General features: G+C 42.7%; 1 protein-coding gene and 1 long non-coding RNA gene across 5 annotated transcripts in view; one reads left to right on the plus strand and one right to left on the minus strand.

Moving 5' to 3' along the window:
• Positions 1–1,074: 1,074 nt before the first annotated feature.
• LOC143841512 (uncharacterized) lies at positions 1,075–13,581 on the minus strand. Its single transcript, XR_013232708.1, has 3 exons — positions 13,396–13,581; positions 5,278–5,396; positions 1,075–1,198 (listed from the first exon to the last, which is right to left on the minus strand). It is a non-coding gene; the product is annotated as an uncharacterized LOC143841512 (long non-coding RNA).
• Positions 2,972–25,090, plus strand: part of B3GALNT2 (beta-1,3-N-acetylgalactosaminyltransferase 2) — a 40,886-nt gene continuing 18,767 nt past the window's right edge. For 3 of the 4 annotated variants that reach the window (XM_077345733.1, XM_077345722.1, XM_077345741.1), the window contains exons 1-6: positions 2,972–3,257; positions 13,525–13,672; positions 14,688–14,788; positions 15,185–15,378; positions 17,159–17,254; positions 23,660–23,770. In XM_077345733.1, the coding sequence (XP_077201848.1) occupies positions 3,146–3,257; positions 13,525–13,672; positions 14,688–14,788; positions 15,185–15,378; positions 17,159–17,254; positions 23,660–23,770 (762 nt within the window). In that variant the 5' untranslated portion in view covers positions 2,972–3,145. The remainder of the gene's footprint in view (positions 3,258–13,524; positions 13,673–14,687; positions 14,789–15,184; positions 15,379–17,158; positions 17,255–23,659; positions 23,771–25,090) is intronic. The other variant, XM_077345715.1, reaches the window with a different exon arrangement.

The following is a 25,090-nucleotide window of genomic DNA, read 5'->3' on the forward strand; positions in this document are numbered from 1 at the left end:
GCCATATAAGGTATAGCCTCAGGGTATTTATCCACGAGAGTATCTAAATATGTACTTAGTGATTCCCAAGATGAAGAAGTAATATTAGAGGAAAAGGGGAACATATATATGTTTATCAATAAGAACTGGAATTCATTCAGAAGCAGATGAAAAGACTGCGCAAACAGAGGGCATGATTCCAGTTAGTTTACGCTAAGGCAGAACCTTAGTTATGGATTTATTAATGGCAAGGCAATATCATATACAAATAATGAGATTTTACAGTTTCTTATTGGCTTTTTAATATCCATTTTGCCTCTTGTACCTCACAGGGAAAAAAAAAACCTTTTAACTCCACTGTGTAGACTTTCTGCCATTCCTCAGCAGTGTTGCCTGACGAGCACCCATGCTCTCAAGATCAATACAACCAGAATCAACCTGAAACCAAAGATCAATCTGACAGTGAGCACCCCAGGGGCCCCTCGTGAAATGGAACAGGACACTTTGTCTTTGCTCTCCATCATTTTGAGTGTGACCCTGAAAAGACTTTGCCCAAGTGGGAGTCCCCCTCTTCGGGCACTACTCCTCATCATGAAAGACTTTCAGGGTGCCCGAGTCCCTCTCAGAGGCATAGGAGACTTCCACGTCTCCTACAAGGATGGGACAAAATGCCTCTGGAGCAGCCCAAAACGGGCATTAAACAAACAAGAATACCACAAAAAAACAATGGGATGAATTACAGACACTTAAGAACAATATTTTAGAAATGAAAAAGTAGAACTCTCACCCCTTTATTAACTAGTTCTGGACCAAAATACCTTTGGAACACTCCAGAACGGGCATTAAAGAAACAAGAGTATCACAAAAATCAGAGTAATGCCTTATAGACACTCAAGGCCAATATTTTAGAAATGAAAAAGTGGGACTCTTGCACTTTTATTAAACCTTTCCAAAGCAAAATGTCTCCGGAATACCCCAGAACAGGCTGGAATGGGCATCAAACAAATAATAATCCCAGAAAAGAACAGTGGGAAAGGGACTCCAGGACAAAATTTTGCAACTCTAAAGACAGATATAGCATATGCTTACCTGTACCGCCTCTTCCCAGGATGTCCCCCTACGTGCCCAGCAACTTTTGTGAAGCTTCGCATTCCTAGGAGAGGCACTGTGAATCTGAAGCCTCCAGTTGGCTCAGGATTTCTTTTGTCCACTCTTGAACCTATGAGCAACAACTAATCAGCACCTCTCCAGAAATCTCTGCTCAGTTTGGAATGCAGCCACTTAACTGTGGAATACTTACTCCGCTTCCCCCCATTCTGGAAGTACTTGGGGCTGAAAAGGGCTAACCCATACACGATATTTATATGTTTTGATTTCCAAAATATTGTTTTGGAGTGCCTTGAATGCATTTTTTGAGGTACTATGGTTTGTTTTTGAGAGCCTCTTGTGGCGCAGAGTGGTAAGGCAGCAGACATGCAGTCTGAAGCTCTGCCCATGAGGCTGGGAGTTCAGTCCCAGCAGCCGGCTCAAGGTTGACTCAGCCTTCCATCCTTCTGAGGTCGGTAAAATGAGTACCCAGCTTGCTGGGGGGTAAACGATAATGACTGGGGCAAACCACCCAGTATTGAGTCTGCCATGAAAACGCTAGAGGGCGTCACCCCAAGGGTCAGACATGACCCAGTGCTTGCACAGGGGATACCTTTATCTTTTTATGATTTGTTTAATGCTCATTCTGGCTTGTTGTAGGCTGTCCTGGATGAATTTTAGTCCCACACAGGTTAATATGCACAATATTTCTGTGTTTGGAGTTCCAAAATATTATTCTGGCATGCCTTAAATATGTCCTACTGTTTTTTGAAGTAATGCTATTTGTGTAATGGCCATTCTAGCCTGCTCCAGGATCTTCCAGAGGCATTTTGGCATGGAATGTGTTAATAAAGGGGTGAGAATTCAACTTTTTCATTTCTAAAATATTGTTCTCAAGTGTCCATAATGCATCCCACTGTTTTTTGCGGTATTCTTGTTTGTTTAATACCCTTACCAATGTGTGGGCCTTTTGGCCCAGAACAGGTTACTAAAGGGGTGAGAGTTCCACTTCATTTCTAAAATATTGTTCTTGAATGTCTCTTAATGCATCCCACTGTTTGTTTCTGATACTCTTGTTTGTTTAAGGCCTGTTCTGGCTTTTACCCTGTCCTGCTAATCTATTATGTGGACAAAAATGTGTGTCCCTAATGTTTATACAGAGAAAACACAAGCTTTGGATTGATTTTCTCAGGCGTTAAAATTCTGTCCAAATACCTCGTCTATTATTTTAAAAACGCTAAAAGGTTTTGATAGCAACTGTTTGGGAGTCTCATGCATCTTTACAAATCTGCCGACCCTTTGAAGATTTAGCACATTTCCTCTCTCGCCACCAGTCCCGCTAGTAAATGTTGACTACGTGGGCACCAACCGACATTTCACGAAGCGAACACAGATCTGAATTTCCGAGCACTGCTTTGGGGGATGGCGCCGCTAACTGCGAGGACCAGCCTTCTCTCGCACCCACCCACCCATGCACGCTCGCGCGAAAAGCCAGTGGCCCGGCGGCGTGGGCGTCCTCATCTGTATGAAGGCTGCTCGGTCCCCACGTTCACACGTTTGGGACGTCCTGAAATCCGGAGGGGAGAAGTGCGAGGGAGTGACCTCCTAATGGCAAGCGGCAGAATCTTAGAAGCCACCCAGATATGTTCCTCTTATTAATCGGCGTGCGATCAACCCCACTGCTCCGCATTCAACGGGGGGGGGGATGAGGGAGATGAGAAGCGCCTGGGCTCTTGGCCTTACTGCTCTTCCGCCCCCCTCTCGCTCAGCCCCCAGGGGCATAGCCCCCCCCCCCCCAGCAGGCCCTGTAAGGTTGCCGCACATCCGAGAGCCTCTTGGGCGCCCGAGAAGGCGGCTCCCTTTCCTGGCCAGGCATTGTGGGGATTGTAGGCAGGCGCTCGCCTTTGCTCACACGCTTTCCCCGCTCGGGGCGGGACTCTAGCGCCCGCCCGCCCGCCCGCCGGAGGGGGGCTGGGGACCAGGCGGCTGGGGAGCCCTTGTTGTCCCTCCGGGTCACTCTGTCCCTGAGAAGAGAGAGAGGCCGCCACCGCCACGGCTGGGAAGGGGCCGCCGGCGGCCAATGCGAAATTGGCTGGTGCTTCTGTGCCCGTGTGCGGTCGGGGTCGTGCTGCACCTCTGGCTGCTGCTCCTCAGCTGCCCAGCTGGTGGCCCCGGGAAGCAGCACCCGACAGGTAGGGAAGAAGGCGAGCGACGCTGCCCACCTTGACACCCAGCGCCTTCCCCGGCCTCTGGCGAGGGGGCAGCGCAGCGCCCTTGTCCGCCCGCCGCGCGCGAGGTAATGGAGGCGGGAAGCAGGTATGGGCGAGAGTGGCAGCCACCGCTCGCCCGCGGCGTGGGACAGAGGGCTGGGACGTGACGGGGACGGAGTGCAGGAGACGGGACTCTTCCGGGCTCCTTCCTAGTTTTTGGGAGGGCAAACTCTCCTGGAGAAGGGGAGGACCGAAAGGCTGAGCTGGCGGCGCTTCTGCATAGTGGGAAGGGAAATGTCTAAATATCCCACCCATCCGCAGACACACGCCTGCAGTCACCCAAAGGAAAACAAGGGGGCTTTGGAGGGTCAGATTTGCCCCCCTCAGCCAGGTTTCCTCCCTCTCCTTTGGGTGGAGTTTCGCGAAGAAGTATAGGCGGTGCAGCCAGAAGATCAGAGCAAGTGCCCGAGGCTCAAGAGACCCGGGGGGCGAGGGGGGGGGGAGGATGTAAGGGCATGAAAGGCAGCGTTCCCCGAGGAACTGGAAGGAAAGTGGGAGGGGGCGGCCGAGAGAGGTTGCAAAGCACGATAGAAAAGAGAGACCAAGAGCAGGATGGGAGGACAAGAAACAGATTACTGTTGGGGGGGGGATAGAATGTGGGTAAAACATATTGAGGGAAAAGATACTTGTAGCCTGATCTCCTGCATGCCTGTTTGGGAGCAAGGCCCGAGTTCAGCGAGAGTTGTTGCCATGTAAGTGGGCTTGTAGCCTTTAGTTGGGAATTATTGGGTCTTTTGTGGGAGGCCGCCTGGCTCAGTGGTAGGGCTTCTGTTTTATAGGCAAGTTCATTCCAGGGTATGTCCAGTTAATATGATCAGGTAATAGATAATGGTCTACCTCAGACCTTGGAGAGTCACAGCTTTGTTTGCAAGTCACAACAACCACTTGTTTGTAAAGAAGAGCCAAAGCATGTTTTATTTATTTTGCAAGTCAAGTTGGGGACCAGCACTTAGATAAACAAGGGGTTTAAATTACATGTACAGCTGTATATATGTTGAATGTAACATGAACATTACTTAATGCACTTGCAAAGAAAAATTAAGATTATTCTGTGCTTAGATTGGATGTGCGTTCATTGTTATTTATGAACTGTTCTGCTGATAGAATAAAGTACCAAGAACACAGAGTAGACAACCTTTCTCAACTTTTTTACCATTGAGAAAACCCTGAAACATTATTCAGGCTTTTGGAAATGCCAGATATGGTGCAATCATGCAAAATATGGTTGGGAAGCATAACTGTATACATGTCCCCTGTGATCCCTTCTTTTACCACTCCCTCCAGACCCATCATTGGCCATTTTGGGAGGGTGGATCAACATGACCATATATGGTCATATCACCCAATAAATTGTTTAAAAATTGTTAAAGTAGCTTCAAAGCCTGTTCCTAAGAACAGGCCTTGAAAAGGCCCCTTCCCCTGGCCAGGCAGTTTAAAGTGGCATTCAGCTGCAGCTTGCAGCTGGATCGTGGGGTGGGCGGAGGCTGGCCAGCTCCTTAGCAGGCCCAAGACAGAGCTCCTTGGCAGGCAATCATCAGGCCATGAGGCCCTCATTAGCAGGCCCAGCCTAGCAGGCCAGGAGGCCCTGGTTAGGAGGCCCAGCCTATCAGGCCAAGAGGCCCTAATTAGCAAGCCCTCCACCACGACCCTTTCTCCAGGGCCCTCTCCCCTTACGTGCTGCTGCCTCCAGGCACTGAGGCGCATCTGAGAGCAAAGAGGCTAGAGTCCAGGGACGGAGGGCGGGAGCTGCAGGGGCAGGGTTTTGCTGGCTGCACCCTATTGGCCCTATTCCAACTTGGACAGCTGGACACGTCCCACCCCCCAGGCATGGATGGATGGATGGATGGATGGATAAGGATTAACTCCTATAATTCAGGAAGCCCTTCCAGGACCATAAAGAAACCCCATGGTTTTACAGAAGCCTGGAGTAGAGAATACTGACCTTGATGGACCAATGAACTCACTTGGTATAAGGCAGCTCCACAAGTTCATACGTTCGTATGCATCTTCTCTGACCTTTGTCTGGCTTGAGGAGAGTGAAAGAACCAGTCTTGGGTTTAACTAAGAAAAAGATAACATTCCAAGAAAAATGAATACCAAACAGCTAAAACATATAAGATTTGAGATATAATCATGGCTTTCTTTTTCTAGAATTTTAAGTTTCGGAATCATGTAGCCCAAAGTGTTTGATGGACGAGTTCCTTCTGACTGCTGATGTTAACAATAGTTAATAATGAAGCTATCTCAATAATCACTAATAAACAACCTTCTCCTTGAGCAGTTCAGACTTTGGTTTCATTTGAAGTCATAGTCAAGTAGGATCGGGGAAGGCATTTGCAAATAATTCTCAGGAGGTAGGATTCTTGGGATGCTAATATTTAATGTGTCTACTGCTGTGCTTTCCTACAGGTAACAGCTGGGGTGAAAACAAATTAGTTTATATTTCTTTAATACTTTAAGGCTACTATAAACTTGTCCTTCAAGTAGGACAATGTCCTTCAATGAAACCAGTTTGTACAGCTATGACTTCAGCCAGCAGTGGCCAGAAACCTCTGGGGTATAAATGGTGAACTTGGAAAGAGGCTTCCTGAAGATGTGGAAAGTAGAAATCAAAGCTTATGCTAGGAGATAATAGCTTTCATACAGAAAATTTGTAGTTAAAGTTAACAGGGAAAAGGGAAAAATAATTGAAGAAAGTGTACATTAAAATTATTGAGTAACGTAAAAATAACTGTGTAGAGCATAAATGTATTCATATTTCCCTAATTTTTTTACATGCTTACCCGTAATTTTGGAAAATAGCAAACAGGCTAATAGGCTTAAGTTACCAGAGTTTTCCCCATGGCTACAAGTTAGATCTCCTCTTGTAGGCACATTTTTCCAATATGCCTACATGATCTGTCCCCTGAAAACAGCACAAGGGTATCCATGTTAACCCACTGCAGAATAAATAAACAAGTTAAAAACAAGTTATTAAAATTAAAAACAAGTTATTCTATTCTGCTCATTCTGCACTCATATAAAAATTCTTAACATTCTGAGGCCTTACAGAGCCACTGCCAGTACTAATAGATGGGATAGGACAATGGTAGCTTCACAGTTTTACATTTTCCATTTCTGCTAGGAAGTTGTTAGATATGTTAACCACACTGCTTATCAGTTATTCTGAGTGCCTTGGGGAATTCATCCTAATGTCTAATATGGGAGTTGTCAAGCCCCGGTCCGCAGACTAGTACTGGGCCGCAAAGGCCTCGGTACCGGGCTGCCGGCAGCCGCGCCTGCCTTTCCCCCTCCCCCGGCAGCGAGAAGCTCGCTAGGCTGCGAGCAAAGCCCGGCTAGCTTCTCTCGCAGCCCAGCTAGCTTCTTGCTGCAAGGGGGGTAAGAGGCAGGCGCAGCTGCCGGCAAGCCGGGGGGTGCAAACGTGCATGCGCATTTGCGCGGAGCTCCCGCGTGTGCGTGGCACCTGGGCTGCCAGCTCTTCCCCAACTCCAGAGGCGGTCCTCAACCGCAAAACGGTTGGGGACCGCTGGTCTAATAGATATGCGAGTCCTCAAACACCACTTGTTTGCATCATCTGTCACTGCCCAGTTAACTACTTTAGGCCAGTGGTTTTCTTGAGTATATTATAAAGAAATAGATAGTTTGCTGTGTTTAAGCAGAACTGTTTTTGGCATTGCTTTCATTAAGTTTAGACTGGGGAAGGTTTAACTGATTATCTTGTTGTATTTTACAGAATGAAATATCATCAGATCTGAAACTAATACTACTTTCATTAGAAAACAGTGTGATATAGTTGAACAAGTAACCCAGATTTCCTGTGAGAATCCCCTAAAATTTACAGAGAAATGCTTTCCAGCCAGACATTGACTGGCTAAATTTTATGAAATCTAGACTCTGAAAAGGGTTTTGCTGTGTTTACTTCTGGCTTTCATACATTCAGATAATCTTTCTAAGCCAATAATAATTGGAAGCAAGTTCTTAATGGATCTTCATGAAAAAATAAAAGTGTAAGAAAGATTTTTGTCTAGGGTAGCGATCCCAACCTGTGGGCTGCGGACCACATGTGGTCCTTCGACTAATTAGAGGTGGGCCCCGAAGGATGCCTTCTCCCCCCCCCGGCCCTTTACTTCATCCCCCCCCGGCCCTTTACAACACACTTTGGGTGTCATTGTCTCCCATCACTCCCAGATGGGACTATCTCGTTGCAGAGAAACAAGCTCAGGGTTCCTATTGATTTGTCATTGTCATGAGTTAAAATTTCCATGAAAATAAAATGTTCCTTATGTTCATTGTTGTGGCGTGTCTGTATCTTATTTTGAAGGGATGTTTAAACATTACCATAGCGATCATAGAGTGTTAGGGCAGTGGTTGAGAGTAGAGAACTACCCCCCCCCCCCACCGGGCCTCAGTAAAAGGCGTTGAGTGGTCCCCGGTGATAAAAAGGTTGGGGACCACTGGTCTAGGGAATCAGAGTCAGTAAGTTGGATTGAGATGTGCTTTAGGATGCTTTGGGCTGATCCTGCGTTGAGCAGGGGGTTGGACTAGATGGCTTGTATGGCCCCTTCCAACTCTATGATTCTATGTGATGTCTTGATCTGTCAATAAATCTCTATTTTTTTGATACTATATTGTAGTAGGTCCCCAATTTGGATTAGGGCCATAGTGTGATAAGTGTGCATGTTCTAATGTTGTGTCTAGTTTGTCTAAGGTTGCTGTGTGCCTGCTTGTGGCTGGAGGGCTCCCGATGTTGGGCCTACCCTCCTACTCTTGTTCTCCAGTGGGAGAAAGGATCCCGGGGCAGAAATTATTTACCATGGAGTTTTCGGGTCAGAGGGTCATCTGACTTTTATAATGTTACAGCCTGAGCCTGGGCCAAAATATTCAGAATAGTGTATTATTAAAGCAAAACTTAAAACAAGAAAAGTTAGAGAGGAAGTGATTTTACAACCCACTGGATTTTGAGAAAATCCTAAATGCATCTGTTGTAACCAGTCCTAAATGCATCTGTCTACCAAGATAACTCGTAGATAAACTTTCCTTGGTTCTTGAACATGAACTTTCCCTAGGCCTTATCTCATCCACACTGGTGATGTTTGTACCTAGATAATTAAGAACATCATGCTTGTGTACTTTGAAGATAGTATTGTCCCTTGGGAAAAAAACTCTTGATAAAGAAAGCTTTTCTTAATATACATATGACAATCCTTTTCAAATACATTTTGGTTGATTTAAACAACACAACCTACTTAAATAAATGTAATAAAATAATTTACCACCAAATGTGTTTATCACTCAACATGGTGCTTCTCAAAATGTCTTAACTACAGTAACTTGACCTTAATGTTCTCATAAACTAATAGCAGACATTGTTCATCTTTACACCTCTGCCATAAATTATTCTACCCCATGAATGATTGGATAAAAATAATCTTTGTACATCTTTATATTTTTGTACTGCACCGTCTTATTAGAATATACAACTCTTTTATTTTCTTAGCCATTCTTATTCATTTGGAAGAGTATCTTGTTTTTGTAACTTGGCAAATAGTAGTCATGCCCCTATTAATAAATTTAAAATGAAAACTGGCAATTGTTTTAGGGGGGATGAGAACACAGTTCAGACGCATAAGCTCTGAAGTAAATGGAACTTAAATTCCCATTTCTTGCTCTTGAAGAGCTACTTCTATTTTCTAGATCAAATCTGTTAGCCCACTGTTGTACACTAGATATGGAAAAACATAGCATTAGGAATTCTGAAATAACAGCATGCATCCTCTGATGTTTAATAACTCTGAGTTAACTTCAAGGAGATAGGCCCTACAGATACATTTTAATAATTAATGAAAATACGTATGAGAATGTGACTGTAAGAATCAGTGCTTGAAGCTGTGTCATAACAATGTCTTGACTGCATCTAAGGCAAATAAATATATCAGTAGAATATAGATATAATTTTGTTTCTCATGAAATCACAGTAACATATTTGTTTCCTTCTTTGTTCATAGTCAGGAATATAGCACTATGGAACATTGAAACCTGCATTGTAAATTTGTAGATCTTTATGGGAAATTATAAAATTAGATTTCTTTAACTACCTCTTCTATTTTACGTGCCATAGTTCTGGATTGCCTTCACATTTAGTTGATTTGCCATCTTAATTTTTTGGATTCATTCTCAAATTAAGCAGAGTGAGATGAAACTGATCCCATGCCAATGCTAAATATAAATCTAAGTCTTTCCGTTATAGGATAACTGATTGGAAATAAGTCAGGAATGCATACTATCTGCTTTCCCTTACTGGCTCTGAGATTCTTGCTGCATTTATCAGGTTTCACATTTATCAGCATCCTACTTAAAAGAAATAGGACTTCAATAATGGGCTTTATTGTACATTATTTATTTTTAGTGAAGCTTTTTGCTGTTATAATTGAAGAGCTACATAAATAGTAAAAATACAGGAAACAGTATGTTTTACCAACTCCTGAAACTTTCAAGAGGGCAGAAATTTTAACAGGTAGGTACATGAATGTTTGGTCTCCTCATTTTATAATCTTTCTTATTAGAATCATATTCTTTCGGATATAACTATACCCATCATTGTTTTAGTATGATTTAATTTTTGTCTAATTTTATTATGTAAACTGTTTTGAAAACTTTTGTGGAAAGGTGAAATGAAAATCTATAAGTCATGGAAATATGTCAGAGCATATGGCAATACAGCAAACAGAGCTTTTTTCCTGTTGGTGTCTCTTCAGCTGCTTGTGTGTCAATCTTTCAGTTCACAAATATGCAAAATTACTTATCTAGAATTCTTATAGAGTTGGAAGGAACCTCCAGGGTCATCTAGTCGAACCCCTTGCACAATGCAGGAACTCACAACTACATTTATCATTATTATTATTACTAGTATTAAAGCCCGTTGTAGCTGATACAACTGGCGCTAGCAGGGGGGAAGGAAGGAAAATAGCAAAGAGAGGGAGGTAGAAAGGAAGAGAGTGATTAAGATAAAGAGAGCTTAGCATTGGGAAGAGTAAGGGGAGGGGTTGTCCAGTCTGTAAGGGCATGAGGCTGAATATGTGTGTTGTGGGGGGAAGGGTTGTGGTGGCATGGTGACTAATGAGGATGTGGGTGTGGAGGGATGGGTGTCAAGAACCTGTGGTTTCGAATGTGGGAGAGGACTGACCTTTTGGAATTGTGGCATAGTGGTTACAGATGAGCTTTCCAGAGCCATGTCTTCAGATATGTGAAGGGAAAATCAGACTGGAGACTATTCTTAGGGGGAGATTACATGGCAAACAATTCCTCCCAGTTCTGTGGCCCTATTCTTTCTGTCTCCATTTTTTTTTACTGTTGATATAATGTTATGTGCCCACATGCTTCTTTCACTGTTGCCCCTTAGAAGAAGAGATGGATTTGTGTACCCTGCTGTTTACTACCAAAAGGAGTCACAAAGCGGTTTACAAACACCTTTTCCATTCATCTCCTCACAATAGACAGCCTGTGATGGATGTGGGGCTGTGAGAGGTCTGAGAGAACTGGGAATGGTCCACAGTCACCTAGCAGGCTTCAGCTATCTCTAAGCCGTTTAAAATAGCCTTCCTTTCCTCTCCCCATAATAGGGCCCCTGTGAGGGAGGTGAGCGTAGGGGCTGGTCCAGTCAGGGTACAGCCACCCTGATTGGCCCATATTCAACTTGGACACCCCAGACACGCTCCTCCCACAGGGCCATTTCACAAATATATAGCAGAACCATGGATAAGGATTATTTACTTATTACTTATTGTCTTATCTACTCCAGATCTAGATAATACTTTCCTTTAAAAAAATTGGTGTGTGTGTGTGAAATAGATTTGGATTGCTTATCTTATAAGAAGTCATTTGGCTAACTTTTACTACAGAAGCCAACTGAGATATGATGGTGGTCTCATGTCCACCACAGGGACGCTGCCACCATTTTAAAGTAACTTCAAAATACTGGGAGATATTAAGCCCACATATGATGGGCTGATGTGCTCTTGTTCCCTCTGTTTAGGGGTACTTGTTCCAGCACTTCAAAATGCTTGGGAGGCACTATGAGGCTGATCAAGATTGGACCCTTGTGCTTTTGAAGCACTTTAAAATGGTGATGGCATTCCCATAATAGACACAAATTGCCATCATATCTAGTTTGGTCCCATGTTAGCCTGTTGCAGGAAAGGGAAAAAAGAGCTTTTGTATTGCCTTAAGGAGAACAGATTTGTTGAAACATAAGCTTTTGTAGGCTACATCCCATGTCATCAGTTTTATCTGCCAATAAATTGGTACTTCTTTAAGGTGACACAACAGTTTTTTTAAATAGGACAATGGTCTATGAATCTGTTCCCGTAATAGAGGAGGTCCCTTTGTTGCAAGGAGCTTTTCATTTTGTTTATATATTTAGGTTCTTCTGAGTAAAGAGCACTGACAATCAGGAATAGAATTATTAAAAGTAAAGGCATCCCCTGTGCAAGCACTGGGTCATGTCTGACCCTTGGGGTGACGCCCTCTAGCGTTTTCTTGGCAGATGGTTTGCCATTCCCTTCCCCAGTCATTACCGTTTTACCCCCCAGCAAGCTGGGTACTCATTTTACCGACCTCGGAAGGATGGAAGTCTGAGTCAACCTTGAGCCGGCTGCTGGGATTGAACTCCCAACCTCATGGGCAGACAGCTTCAGACAGTATTTCTGCTGCCTTACCACTCTGTGCCACAAGAGACTCATATAGAATCATTACTAGATGCAAAAACAATTAGTGATACAGATATGGCCAATTACACAGTAACTGATCTTAGACATCAACAAATACTGTGCATCCCTCCTATGGCACCCACTACAATTCCACCCAAGCCACTAGGCTATCAGTAAGAGTTAATTTAATGTTTTCCATACTTTTCTACTGTTTTTCTACTATTCTACTATGTTGCTTGTTGTTATCACTGTATTATTGTTAAACTAAGTTATCTGTACAATTCCTGGGGAGGGCGGAATATAAATTTAATTAATTAATTAATTAATAGCAATACTAAATACACATATACTAATACAGACATTCCATCACTTGTAAAAAGACAGACACAGCCCCACCTCATCCTAACCAAATATGGCTATCCATTAAAGTTAATTACATAGGAGAAAATATTTGCAACAGCCATGGCAATTTTGCACTCCTGTTCAGAAGGATTTGCAGCTTTCATTAGGATGGGAGACAAACTATATCTTTAAAAAAGGGAGAGAGGAGCACTACTCTGAATTAATAAATTTTAGTCAGTCCAATAAACAATGGAGCAAGGAGTCTATGTATTCTGAATCACAGCTACAAATTCTTCCAGTCAATGGGACCCTTCCATACTATCCATGCAGTTCTGCCATTGGAATAGAATTTAAATGAGCCAACATGAAGACTGTTCTCTATTTGGGAACTGTCAAGTAGTCTAAGTAGGCTGCATAAGATTTTCAATATGTTACTCCCCGATAAAAGGGAGAGCACGCTCTAAGGGCCTGTATTTCAACACTCAGTTCATCTATGGCATAGAGATCTCTCAACGTTTCCTCCTAGAAGGCAGACTAAAGTTCAACGTCATTCGATTAAATCCCCAGCCACTCCAGACAGGAAGTTACCAATTTCTGCCAAGTTCTTTTATAGTCATCCATTCTCAATAACAAAAAGCTCACCTATACCTGGGGATACAGAAATCAATTTTAAGCAGAATTTGAATACAGATGACCAAGCCCTTGCCTGTAAAGATCTCGTGCCAAATTCACCATTCCTTCCAGACAACATGGAGCCCCTGCGATTCTTAAGTAGAATCTGGCAGAAAAAAATATCTGACTGCCAGAAATCCAGATTGGGGTGCCATACAATAATTGAGCTCCCACCTTAGAGGTATATGCTGTAAGTGCTAATTGTATATATTGACCTCCTTTTGCCAATTATTAGATGCACCAGTGGCAATCTTTTGTGCCTTAATATGTTGTTTTCATGACAGACAGGGAGCTTTTCATAGGATTCAACCCCACAGAATCTTCTAACAAAAAATACTCACCTCACTCTGTTTGTATATTTAACTTTTATCGTTTACTGCTTGTGCATTTGATAAGTAGCTTTTAGATTTGTAGCAGCATATGTTTACATGCTTTTCTGGTAAGGCATTATTCATTTATATACTTCATAGGTCTACTGGCTTTCTTTCCTCACTGGAAACCGAAGCATTATGATGTCATTGTAGGGGTATTGTCTGCAAGACACAATGAAGAGTTGCGTAATGTTATAAGAAGCACTTGGTTCAGGCATTTGAAGCAACATCCAGGATTAAATCAACGGTAATTCTCAGTATTTACTTGCTTCCTCTCATGACTCCCCAAGCCTAATGCGAATGCTTACATATATGAAATGGTTGAACTGATTTAGTTGGTATTAAAATATTTTACAATCATTACAGAGAAGTTGAGGCATCCCAGGATGGGGAAACACTTGAGAAATTCACCCTTCAAGTCTTGCTTTCTGGGATTCTGTAAGCTTTCTGGGACTTCAGCATGCAATTTGCCCCCCACGCCCCCCCCCCACTGCTCACAGTATTTGGATCTTGTTTGAGCATTTTTATTTCTTAGGATGGTTTTTGAGGGCCTCCCCATTTTTTCTGCACATGTAGGGAGTCTTCTGAGTATTCAGAGATGTTAGCCTTGTCTGTGAGTTATTTGGTTTGGCTGTGTTCATCATTGAGAAAATGGTCAGATAGTTTACTATTAGATGTATTGATAAGTAAATTGATAAATTATAGAGAATTCTGATGCTTACCTGTCAGTACTCTCACATAAAATACCCTAACCCTCCCTCCCTCCCTCCCTTCCATGTTTCATGATCACAATTGAATAATAAATATATATTGATCTTAAAGAAAAAAATTAATACTAAAATGAGACAAGCAGTATAATATATTATGTTTGCTAAATTTATTGCTTTTTAAAATGTGTGTGTGTTTTAGATGCTATCAAGTTGCTTCTGACTTATAGTGACCCTATGAATTAATGACTTCCAAAACATCATATTGTTAACAGCCTTTCTTAGGTCTTGCAAATGAAGGGCCTTGGCTTCCTTATTAAACTATCCATCTCAGTTTAAAGTATAATTGTTAATCCTTTATTATGAGGGAAAAACCTTTTTCTGTAAGACAACAGTGAAGTGTGTTATAGCAATTATTATAGCTGCATAAGGGTTTTTAAATTTATGAATACATATATATACTAGTGTTAGGGAAACAGATATTTGCCCTTATAATAGGTATTCTGAAGATGGTGATATGGAAATCAGTAAATCTTCTTGATGATGACATTTTAGAGTCCTTGTGAAATTCATAATTGGTTCACGTGGATGTGATGTGCCAGTGGAAGATCGAGAAGATCCTTATTCATGCAGACTTCTGAATATTACCAACCCAGGTATGAATGTCAGGATTTTTAAGCATTTTTTATATTGGATAATCAGTGTTTTGTCCTAAGTATATTCCAACTGGAAGCCTTGAAAAATGTACACTTCTCTAGTCACCACAATGTTCTGCCCACTGGGGCATTATTATGATAAAATAAATTTCAGGGGTTGATATGACAAACTTTTCTTCTTTATGTCTGTCTGAACCATGAAATACTCTGCAGTTTTACCAGTCCCTCTTACTTTGAGATAAATTTAGTCTTTAATAAGATGTAATCTCTTTCTAAATGTATTATCTCCTGAACTTGTCCATGATGGTAATTAATATGGAGACCATCTATGCCTTCTGTAATAGAGTACTCCAGTGTTACTGGATCTTGATCACTTTCTTCCACTTTTTTTAATAGTCCTGAATCAAGAAATTGAAGCATTCACTTTGCCAGAGGATGATACTTCAGTACTTTCTGAAGACAGAATTGTCAGTGTACATTTCAAAGTCCTTTATCCAATTGTTATCACAAGTCTTGGGGTGTTCTATGATGCTAAGGGTGTGGGATTCCAGAGAAACATCACAGTGAAGCTATACCAAGCAGAACAGGAGGTATGATGCTATAGTTATTGTTACAGAATAGACTAAATCCATAGCCATCTTAAACCAGAAAAGGTTAATTGTGGAATGAGGGAGAGACAAAAGGTCTCTCTGAAGAATAAACATGCACTATGGGTTTTGTAATACCTTTTGGCAATTTTGTCTTCTTAAAAGCAATTAGATATAATCATATAGTTTTGTGGTACGTGGAAATCTGTATACTGTATGAGCATTTCAGAGGCTCTAAATATGGCAGTAAGTTGAGAGAGATGATTCAGTCATGATCTCTTGTGCCAAAAATATAATAATAATAAAGCAGCAGCTAAGGGCACAGGAAAAAGGAACATGTTCGTTCCTTACTAGGGAACCCAAAATACATATCAACTAGCTTCCCATCCCCTGGCCCCCAGCCAGGCAGCTTAAGGTGACTTTGGGCTGCAGCTCAAAGCCAGATCAAGTGGGGCGGGCGGGGGCTGGCCATCTCGTTAGCAGGCCTGGGACAGAGCTCCTTAGCAGGCAGTCAGCAGGCTGGGAGGCCCTCATCAGCAGGCCCAGCCTAGCAGGCCAAGAGGCCCTCATTAGCAGGCCCTCCACCACGACCCTTTGCCCAGGGCCCTTTCCCCTTATCTGCTGCTGGCTCCAGGCACGGAGGCGCGTCTGAGAGCAAAGAGACTATAGTCCAGGAACAGAGGGTGGGAGCTGCAGGGGCAGGGCCTGATTGGCCCTTTTCCAACTTGGACAGCTGGACATGTTCCACTGCCCAGGCTGTTTCACAAATATATTGAGGAATCATGGATGAGGATGTGCCAGGCTTAGGTTTCAGTATAGCTGAGATGCAATAACTGTTTTAAAATGTTATTGCTGCATAGTGTCCTCGTTTTTAGAGTGCTTGGAAAACTCCCCTCAGAATTTTGACTTTTATTCAAACCCTGAATATTAAAATGTGGACAGAACTCCCTAAATGCTCATTTTTTTAAGGTATAGGAACCTCTGCAGACTCGGAGGGCAAAGCTCGGGGAACTCTTGAGCCTTAGGATGAAGGGAGCTAGGAATTCCCTAGGCTGCCTGACCAACCTCTCTGTTCCTCTGAATTACAGTTTAGGTAGAGTTAGTTGTATATAAGCCCTCTTCTAGCCCTCATGACTTATATAAAGCAGCGGTCCGCAAGCTTCCACTTGCCGCGGACTGCTGCAGAGTGGTGGGCGGAGAGGGCGGCCCGGGGGCCCGCGCACGCGCGGCAGCCCCAGCACAAACACGCATACGTGGACTGCTGCGCACGTGCGTTTGTGCCCAGCAGGGGCACAAACGCGCGTGTGCTGCAGTCCGCACATGCGCGTTTGCGCTGCCGCCATGCCGGTGGCCGTGGCTTCCCCTCCCGGCCCCTCCGGGCCGCGAGCAAATCGGCCGCTAAAGCTAAAGCGGACGATTAGCTTGCGGCTCGGCAAGCTTCTCTTCCCTCCCTTCCCGAAGTGAGAAGCTTGCCGGGCTGCGAGCTAATCGGCCGCTTTGGCAGCCGATTTGCTCGCAGCCTGGCGAGCTTCTCGCTTCGGGGGGGAGGGAAGAAGGAGCCGCGGCCCGGCGCAGCCCGCGGGTTGGGGATCACTGATATAAAGGATTGTTATTTATACTTTAACTTAATTGGGTTGAGAAGCTTGGCCAGTAAAGCTCAGAAATTTCATTATTTCCCTGCTTCCAAGTCTTGGATCTTTTCTGTTGTAACTAGCTTAGGGAGTGAGGATATATAATATTAATAACAAATTTTGCTTACTAATTTATTGTTTTGTTTTTGTAGGAGGCACTCTTCAGTGCTCGTTTTAGTCCTCCTAGTTGTGGAGTACAAGTGAACAGAGTGTGGTACAAACCTGTAGAACAATTCATTCTACCTGAGGTATGTGTAATATTTAAACTGAGGTACAGACAAAATAAATACTTATCCATGATTCCCCCCAATGTGTTCAAGCTTATTTAGCCTTTCAAAGAGGTATTGAATTATTGTTGGCTTTGAAAGTGTTTTCCAGTGCCACACATACCAGGCATTACATCCATTCGTTATTGCAGTATAAAGAGATCTGTGATTTAATTTGTTCTCCTAATAAGTAAATGAAATCTCCTTATAATAATAATGATTTAATAATGGGAGGGTGGGGGAATGGCATTCATGAGAACTATCTCCAAGTCGTAGTGTGGAGATTTGTACTTTGGATGGAGATGTGTACAAGAAAAATGTAATGAAAACAGTGTTCTGAAATTTGCAGATAATTTCAGAGTAGGTACACATCATGTCATATTCATGACACATGCATTAATCACTTCCAAGTAATAATTAACATGAAACCTGTTTGTAGATTGTGATTTCTTCTAATAAGTACTCTGCTATGATAGCTCTTAGCTTCACGGTTGTATATAAGTTACTATGTAGAAACACAAAAAATTAGCATCAGCTCATATATTTCATGTCAGTATCCACTTGTTACAGTGTAGGAATTTAGCAGTGTGTTAATGATTGATGTCTAGATTGTAAATTATTTTGTTTCTTATGGGATAATAAAGGAAGTGTGTAACTTTGCTAAGAGAACTGCACTAGTGTATTCACACATGGTTTTAAGGAGGAAGACAAATCATGTGGAAAGGGTGTTTATTTTAAAAGGGCGACCACCAGTATGTCTACTAGGTGCACCTTGAGCTCACCCATGACATCTTCTGGTAACACATAGGATTTCTTGACAATAAAGGTAAAGGTAAAGGTATCCCCTGTGCAAGCACCGAGTCATGTCTGACCCTTGGGGTGACGCCCTCTAGCGTTTTCTTGGCAGACTCAATACAGGGTAGTTTGCCATTCCCTTCCCTAGTCATTACCGTTTTACCCCCCAGCAAGCTGGGTACTCATTTTACTGACCTCAGAAGGATGGAAGGCTGAGTCAATCTTGAGCCGGCTGCTGGGATAGAACTCCCAGCCTCATAGTCAGAGCTTCAGACAGCATGTCGGCTGCCTTACCATCCTGCGCCACAAAAGGTTCTTCTTGACAATAAAGGTAAAGGTAAAGGTATCCCCTGTGCAAGCACCGAGTCATGTCTGACCCTTGGGGTGACGCCCTCCAGCGTTTTCATGGCAGACTCAATACGGGGTGGTTTGCCAGTGCCTTCCCCAGTCATGACCGTTTACCCCCCAGCAAGCTGGGTACTCATTTTACCGACCTCGGAAGGATGGAAGGCTGAGTCAACCTTGAGCCGGCTGCTGGGATTGAACTCCCAGCCTTATGGGCAAAGCTTTCAGACGGCTGCCTTACCACTCTGCGCCACAAGAGGCTCCTTCTTGACAATAGAAGTTAACAAATTTCCACTGTCTGGCAGGGCCTACTATGCCTTGATTTCAATGAAGTCCGGGAAGAGATAAACCATTTGTACTCTTGCCGGGTTTTTGAGCCCTCTGTTGTCCAGTTTGATAGAGATGGATGACCTTGGCTTTTCTGGCATCTCAATCTGGTAGTTAAGCATGCTGATCACTATATTTAGCAAGTGTTGGAAGCGCTGCCTAGAAGATGTTTCTTGAACCTTTGCCTACTTTGACCATTCACCCTCTTCTTTCTCTGATTTGCCCTCCATAGAAACAATCATGAAGGATGACTCCTCACACTCTGATGGCACCCTTAGATTGCCAAGCCTTGGGGTCAAGACCTGCTATGCGGGTGTTTGTGTCTATTGGTCTGGACATCCTTCTTGGAAGCTTCCAAGGAGCGTGGGTCTGCATGCCTATGTGCTGCTGTGGATTGGACTCTTTGGGAAGGGGTGGTGAGGGTTCTGATCCTGAAGATATTGAGAAGTTGTGTGGGAAAGGGGAAGCTCTTCCCTGGTGGGTCCTGGAGGTTTGCCTTTCTCTTTTGGGTTCCAGTAGCCACTCTCTGTGTCCGACTTCTTTCTGGAGAGCTTCTTCCTTCCTTAAGTTTATTTATTTCCTGCTTTTAAAAAAGAGGGTTCTTATAGAATCTGAAGGCTCTTGGTGCTCATTAGACTTTTTTCTGATATCCCCCTAGTTCATTTCAGTGTTCTGGCTTGGAACAGGGCTCTAGACTCCTACCTGAGCAGTAGGGCTATCCAAACTGGAGAGTCAGCCTACAGTCACACCAATAGGAAGCAATGCAAAATTTTCATAGCCCTACCTGAGTGAGCAGAGGCATGACCTAACTGGCTTGGATGACTTCCCCCACTGAAGAAGAATAAAGCACTTAAGCAAAAAGATTGAAACCTTCCCCACTTATGGAAAAGCAGCCGGATGGACTGATGGATCACTGTGCATTCTGTCTACATAATCAAGAGTCATCTCTTGGCAGAGTGTGTATGTTATCCACCAGGGTCAGAAATTGGCAGGCTGCAAGTACTTTTCTAGAAGATGGTTCATAAGTTTTAGAATTACTGTTAAGTTTTAATCTTTGACACTGCTTTTTTTTTAGGTATACATGGACCATCTTATATATACAGTTGGCAATTGTGCTTAAACCACAAGCATATTTGGAATAGAGACCTAGAGTGGCTGTGGCTCTTTTTCATGGGTTTCCTTTCATGTGGTGGGAAACATACATTATCCTCTCTGGAGGTGGTCCTATGTTTGCTAGAGTGAATCTGTGAAATAATGACTTCTTTTTTAAAAGAGAGATCTGACAGTCACTGTGCATGTCTAGGCAAGTGTAGTGAAGTCTTAATAGGAATGCTGAAAATCTGTAGAATGTGGGCAGCCTGCCCTAAGCAGCTGTGGGAGGGGAAGATCATATTTAGTCTGTTCAGTTCCTGTTGCAATAAAGGCTTCTTTTTATTACCTATAAACATTTTGGATTGCCTCTCTGTGCCTAGAGACCGCCTGGAACTCTGTTTTAAATAGAGGGAAAGAAAATAACACAACATATAAATGGAGTGAGTAGGTAGATGTCATCTGCCTTCTTGATTGAAGTGCACCTGTCTTTTTTATATTCTTAAGGAGAGCAACAGAGGTAAATAAAAATAACAGCCAGCTGCCAGGCCAAATTAATACTACTTTAGAAAGCTTCAAACTGATAAAGGATAGGATAAACTACAGACAAAAACATTTAAAAAAGGAATTTTCTCAGAAGTAAGTTTTAAAACATTTATTTGTCCTTGACTCAACCATGACTTTTGTTTGAGTATTAATGAAAGAGTCAGTAGGCTTAGCACCATATGACATTTTAAAGAAAGCTGTTTTTGTCAATATACCTGTTCAGTTGTGTTTGTCAGTGCAAAAGTATAAGGATGCAATTTAAATATGGAGAAACAAGTTGATGTAGTCCAGATCTGCCACAAATGTATTTTTAATGTAGTTTTAGCACTGAGATTTTCATTACAAAAAATAGCTGAAGTTCAATGTCATTGTTAACTTGCTTACTTTATTGAATATTCTGCATTTTGGTGCATGTTAAATATAAATTAATGGAGCTTCTCCAAATACTTGATGTTTTCCCAGTGTCTTTGCCCCTTCCTATCCTTTAACAGATATAAAATATACAGCCTGAAATGAAATTGTATAAATAAATGTGCAACATATTAATAACATACTTTGTGGAATTTCCATGGATGGAAAGACAAATATGATATTCATGTTTTTTACTCAAAGTTCAGTACTCAGTTTGGTTATTCCTGAAAGCTGTACTCTCTGTGCTGCATGCGCACGTGTGTGTGTGTGTATACACGTATGTGTATAATATTGCTTTTCAAGAATCTGATTTCTACTGATACAAGATATTATTTGATATATTTATTTATTTATTTATTTAGATTTTTATACTGCCCTTCCCTACGGATATGGGCAGTTTACATAAAACATGTAGAACATTTACAGAGAATAATATCAGTATAACAATAACAATATAATAGATATCAATATAACAAATAACAATAACATATCAACTAGAAGAACATTTCAACAAGCAACTTTGACAAGCCCTTGGTAGGGGGAGCTCATTCCACCAGGTTGTGGCCAGGACTAAAAAGGCCCTGGCCCTTGTTGAGGTCTGATGTGCCTCTTTAGGGCCAGGGATCCTCAGCCAGTTGGAGGTGGCATAGTGTAAAGCTCTTCTGGGGATATAGGCAGGGAGGTGGTCTCTCAGATACACTGGGCCCAGACCTTAAAGGTGATTACCAAAACCTTAAGCTTAATCCGGAATTCAACTGGGAGCTAGCCAAGTTCCTGGAATACCGGCCAGATGTGCTATCTCCATGATGTCTTAGTGAGGATCCTGGCTGCAGCGTTCTGCACCAGTTGTAGTTTCCAAATCAAGGATAAGGGTAGGCCTGCGTAGAGCGAGTTGCAGAAGTCCAGTCTAGAGGTGACCATCACATGGATCACTGTGGCTAGGTGCTCTGGATCCAGGTAGGGCGTTAGTAGCCAGCTGCGCTATCTTCGTGACCTGGGCTTCCATTGTAAGGGAAGTATCCAGAATCATGCCCAGGTTCCTGGCGGAGTGAGTCGCTAAGGACCTCCATCTTTGCAGGGTTGAGCGTCAGATGACACTGCTTGATTCATTTCGTCACTGCTTCCTGGCTAAAAATTCGGGGGGGGGGGAGTCAGGGCGGTCATCCATCAGGAGGAAGAGCTGGATGTCATCTGCGTATTGGTGGCAACCCAGCCCAAACCTCTGTACCAGCTGAGCAAGAGGGTGCATGAAGATATTAATATTAAATAGGATAGGAGAGAGGACTGCTCCTGGTGGGATTCCACATGTGAGCTCGTGATGGCTAGATACTCTCTCTCCTATTGCTACCCTCTGTCCATGACCCTGGAGGAAGGAGATCAGCCATTTGAGGGCTGCCCCCCGTATCCCAGTGTCGGCGAGGCGGTGAGCTAGGAGCTCATGATCGACTGTGTCAAACGCTGCTGACAGATGTCTTTGAGGGAAGCATATGTAAAAATGCACTAGGAATCTAGTCGGAGCTACCTAAACTTGTAAGGAACTGTAAAATAGGGATTAAAGCAAAGTGTATGCAGTATGTTCAGATAGTCTGACATTTATTTATTTATTGTATGGCATGTGTGTCATATAGCCAGGAGCTCCTAAGATTGCCTGGCTGCCAGAAAAGAGACACTCAGAGATTGTTTGCTGTTTCTGGCCCCCATGTCACAGCCCTGGGATTCCTTGGAGGTCGCCCTTCCAAGTGTCAGCCAGGGCTAACCCTGCTTAGCTTCTGAGATCTGATGGGATGGGGCTTGCCTGGGCCATCCAAGTCGAGTGGACAGTCTGACAAGGGCTTTCTGAAAGAAGCTCTTGCAGCCCAGTAATTTGACTTCGTTTCTACTACATGTCCCTGAATTATTTTAATGCTTATTTGCTTCGCTCTACATTCTGAAGGTGGAGCTAGATATTGTTTTGGCAGACAGGAGGCTCCAACTCACTGTTTGTAGTGTTAAGAAGGAACACAATTCCAGAAGGGCACTTAGAGGGAAGATCTGACAGATATAGTTCTTAATTCCTCCTGCACTTCTTCCCCATAGTCATTTTTCATCTCTGGTACAGAACTCATCTGAGGGGGGGGGGAACTCCTCTGAAACCACTGAGAAGGGGTGGGGTTTGTAGGGAATGGTTTAAATATCCTTTACTGCTCATGATTACTGTCCCTGCTTTTGCATTGATATTCTGAGGCGAATGTGGGTTTTGGATCCTCTTTCTTCCGTAGTAATATCAGTTTTCACCTTTAATCCTGTATCTAGTGTTGTGGTCAATTTGTGGCTTCTTTTTGAAACTTATCAAATGTGTTTTCTTAAAATAATTTTTTTAAGGAAGCACATTGATTTTTTTTTTTTAGAAAACAAGAAAGTGCCTGTTAGCATCTTTATGCCATATACTTGAATGCTCTATAAAATTTACACTGCAGTAGTTTGCAAATATAAAATACGGTAGACTGATAATGAATTTAAATAAGAGAGAGGTGTTAAATGTAAACTACCAGGTGATTTCACCAAAAATGATGATGATAACAGTAGAGGCTTCTGTTGAGCTGTTATACTCTGACAGCACATACTATATGACCTGCAGATGTTCTTGTTCCAACCCAACAACTCTTTCGCGTATTTCACTAAGTGTCCTGTTATCCCTAGCTGCAATATTTATAGCCCAAGAAGCTGTTGGTTTATGTATGGATATATACATTAGACTGTAATGCCTCTATTTTATTAATTTCTCCAGAAAGCATTAACAAACTGAAAAATCCATTTATATAGTTAGCATGGTGGTGTTTATGTACATATATAGAAGATATGTTCTTAACAGTATGTGATCTATTGTTTTGGCAGAGTTTTGAAGGCACTATTGTGTGGGAAAGCCAGGATCTGCAAGGCCTTGTGTCTCGAAATCTTCACAAAGTGATGGTAAATGATGGAGGAGGTGTCTTCAGAATCACCACGGTTGGTCTTTTATATTCACATCTGTTTCTTTTATAAATGAAAGCATTTTGGAAAACATTATGAATGGTTCTTAAATTCTTGTCAAATACTTTTTCTATCATATTCAAGTTGCTTCCAAAACTTATTGTTACCAACTTTTAAACATTGGAAAAATACACTCTTTCCTCTCCTCTTTCTGTAAAGATGTTGGTTTATTGTCTTCTACTTTCCTAGCTTGTATATCTCAATTTTCTTCTTCTTGGTTCGTTCTCTTTTCTTCTTAATTTGGCTCCTTGTTTGCTTTTCTCTGCTTCATTTTATTCACAGTTTCCTTTGTTATTCTCCCTTCCAGTTTCTTATCATATCTGGTATAATGTTCTGCTATATTTACAATTTGGCCCTTCACATATCCATCTTCATATTTTGTTAAAGGGTAAGTGGGCGGAGAGGGTGGGGCAGTCTGGGTGAGGGGCCAGTTATCGCCTCACCCGGACGGAAAACATTTCTGACCAGTCAGGTGAAGGCCCAATCAGAAGGCACATTGGGCCCTCACCAGCAGAAGCCTAGCAGGACTGACCGCTGTAAGTGGCCAGTCAGTCCAGCCCCTGGCCTCGCTGATGGGCAGGGGGCCGAGGAAGGCTTACCCGGAGCCCTCCGAGCAGGCCCGCCGCGTCTCTGACACTGCGGGACTGCTCGGAGGCCGGTGGAGAAGCTGGGACGTCGCCAGGGAGGAGGGTGGGCGGGAATGGCCTTCCTATGTATGTATGTATGTATGTATGTATGTATGTATGTATGTATGTATGTATGTATGTATGTGGGAAGTGCCATGGCTCTGCTGTTCAGAGTGATCCATATTAGTCTAGATGGGCTGATCTTCTGATGTGGTATAAAGCAGCTTCGTAAATTCATATCGTGCAAAATTGTTACTGTGGACTTGGCAAGAGGAAACTAATATGGACATATAAACTTAATAAAATATCAGAAAGGAACAACTGTTTGCTTTATGTTCACTGAACAAAGTACTTTAGATTTTTGTTGTATAGTTGAGTATTAAAAGGTAAATTTCAGAATGACTGAAATGCAGCAAAGTATGGAATTCATGTAGAGTGCAGTGCTGTTTTATTCTTCCTCCTTGACGTCCTCTTATTATTGCTGGAGACAGTATTGTATGTCATATGGATGAATCAATGCTTTTTCTGTCAGTATTTTCAAGTGGATATTCAAAAAGATTCTTCATGCTTAACTGTTTCTTTAAAACTCCATTGGAGGAGAAAGAAGTAAGAAGATAATCTCTAGCAATTGGTTTTTCACATCTCCCTAGGAAAGCTGTTGTGGAGTTTT

The sequence above is a fragment of the Paroedura picta genome, chromosome 1 (assembly GCF_049243985.1).
Source record: "Paroedura picta isolate Pp20150507F chromosome 1, Ppicta_v3.0, whole genome shotgun sequence".
In the NCBI taxonomy this organism is placed as follows: Eukaryota; Metazoa; Chordata; class Lepidosauria; order Squamata; family Gekkonidae; genus Paroedura; species Paroedura picta.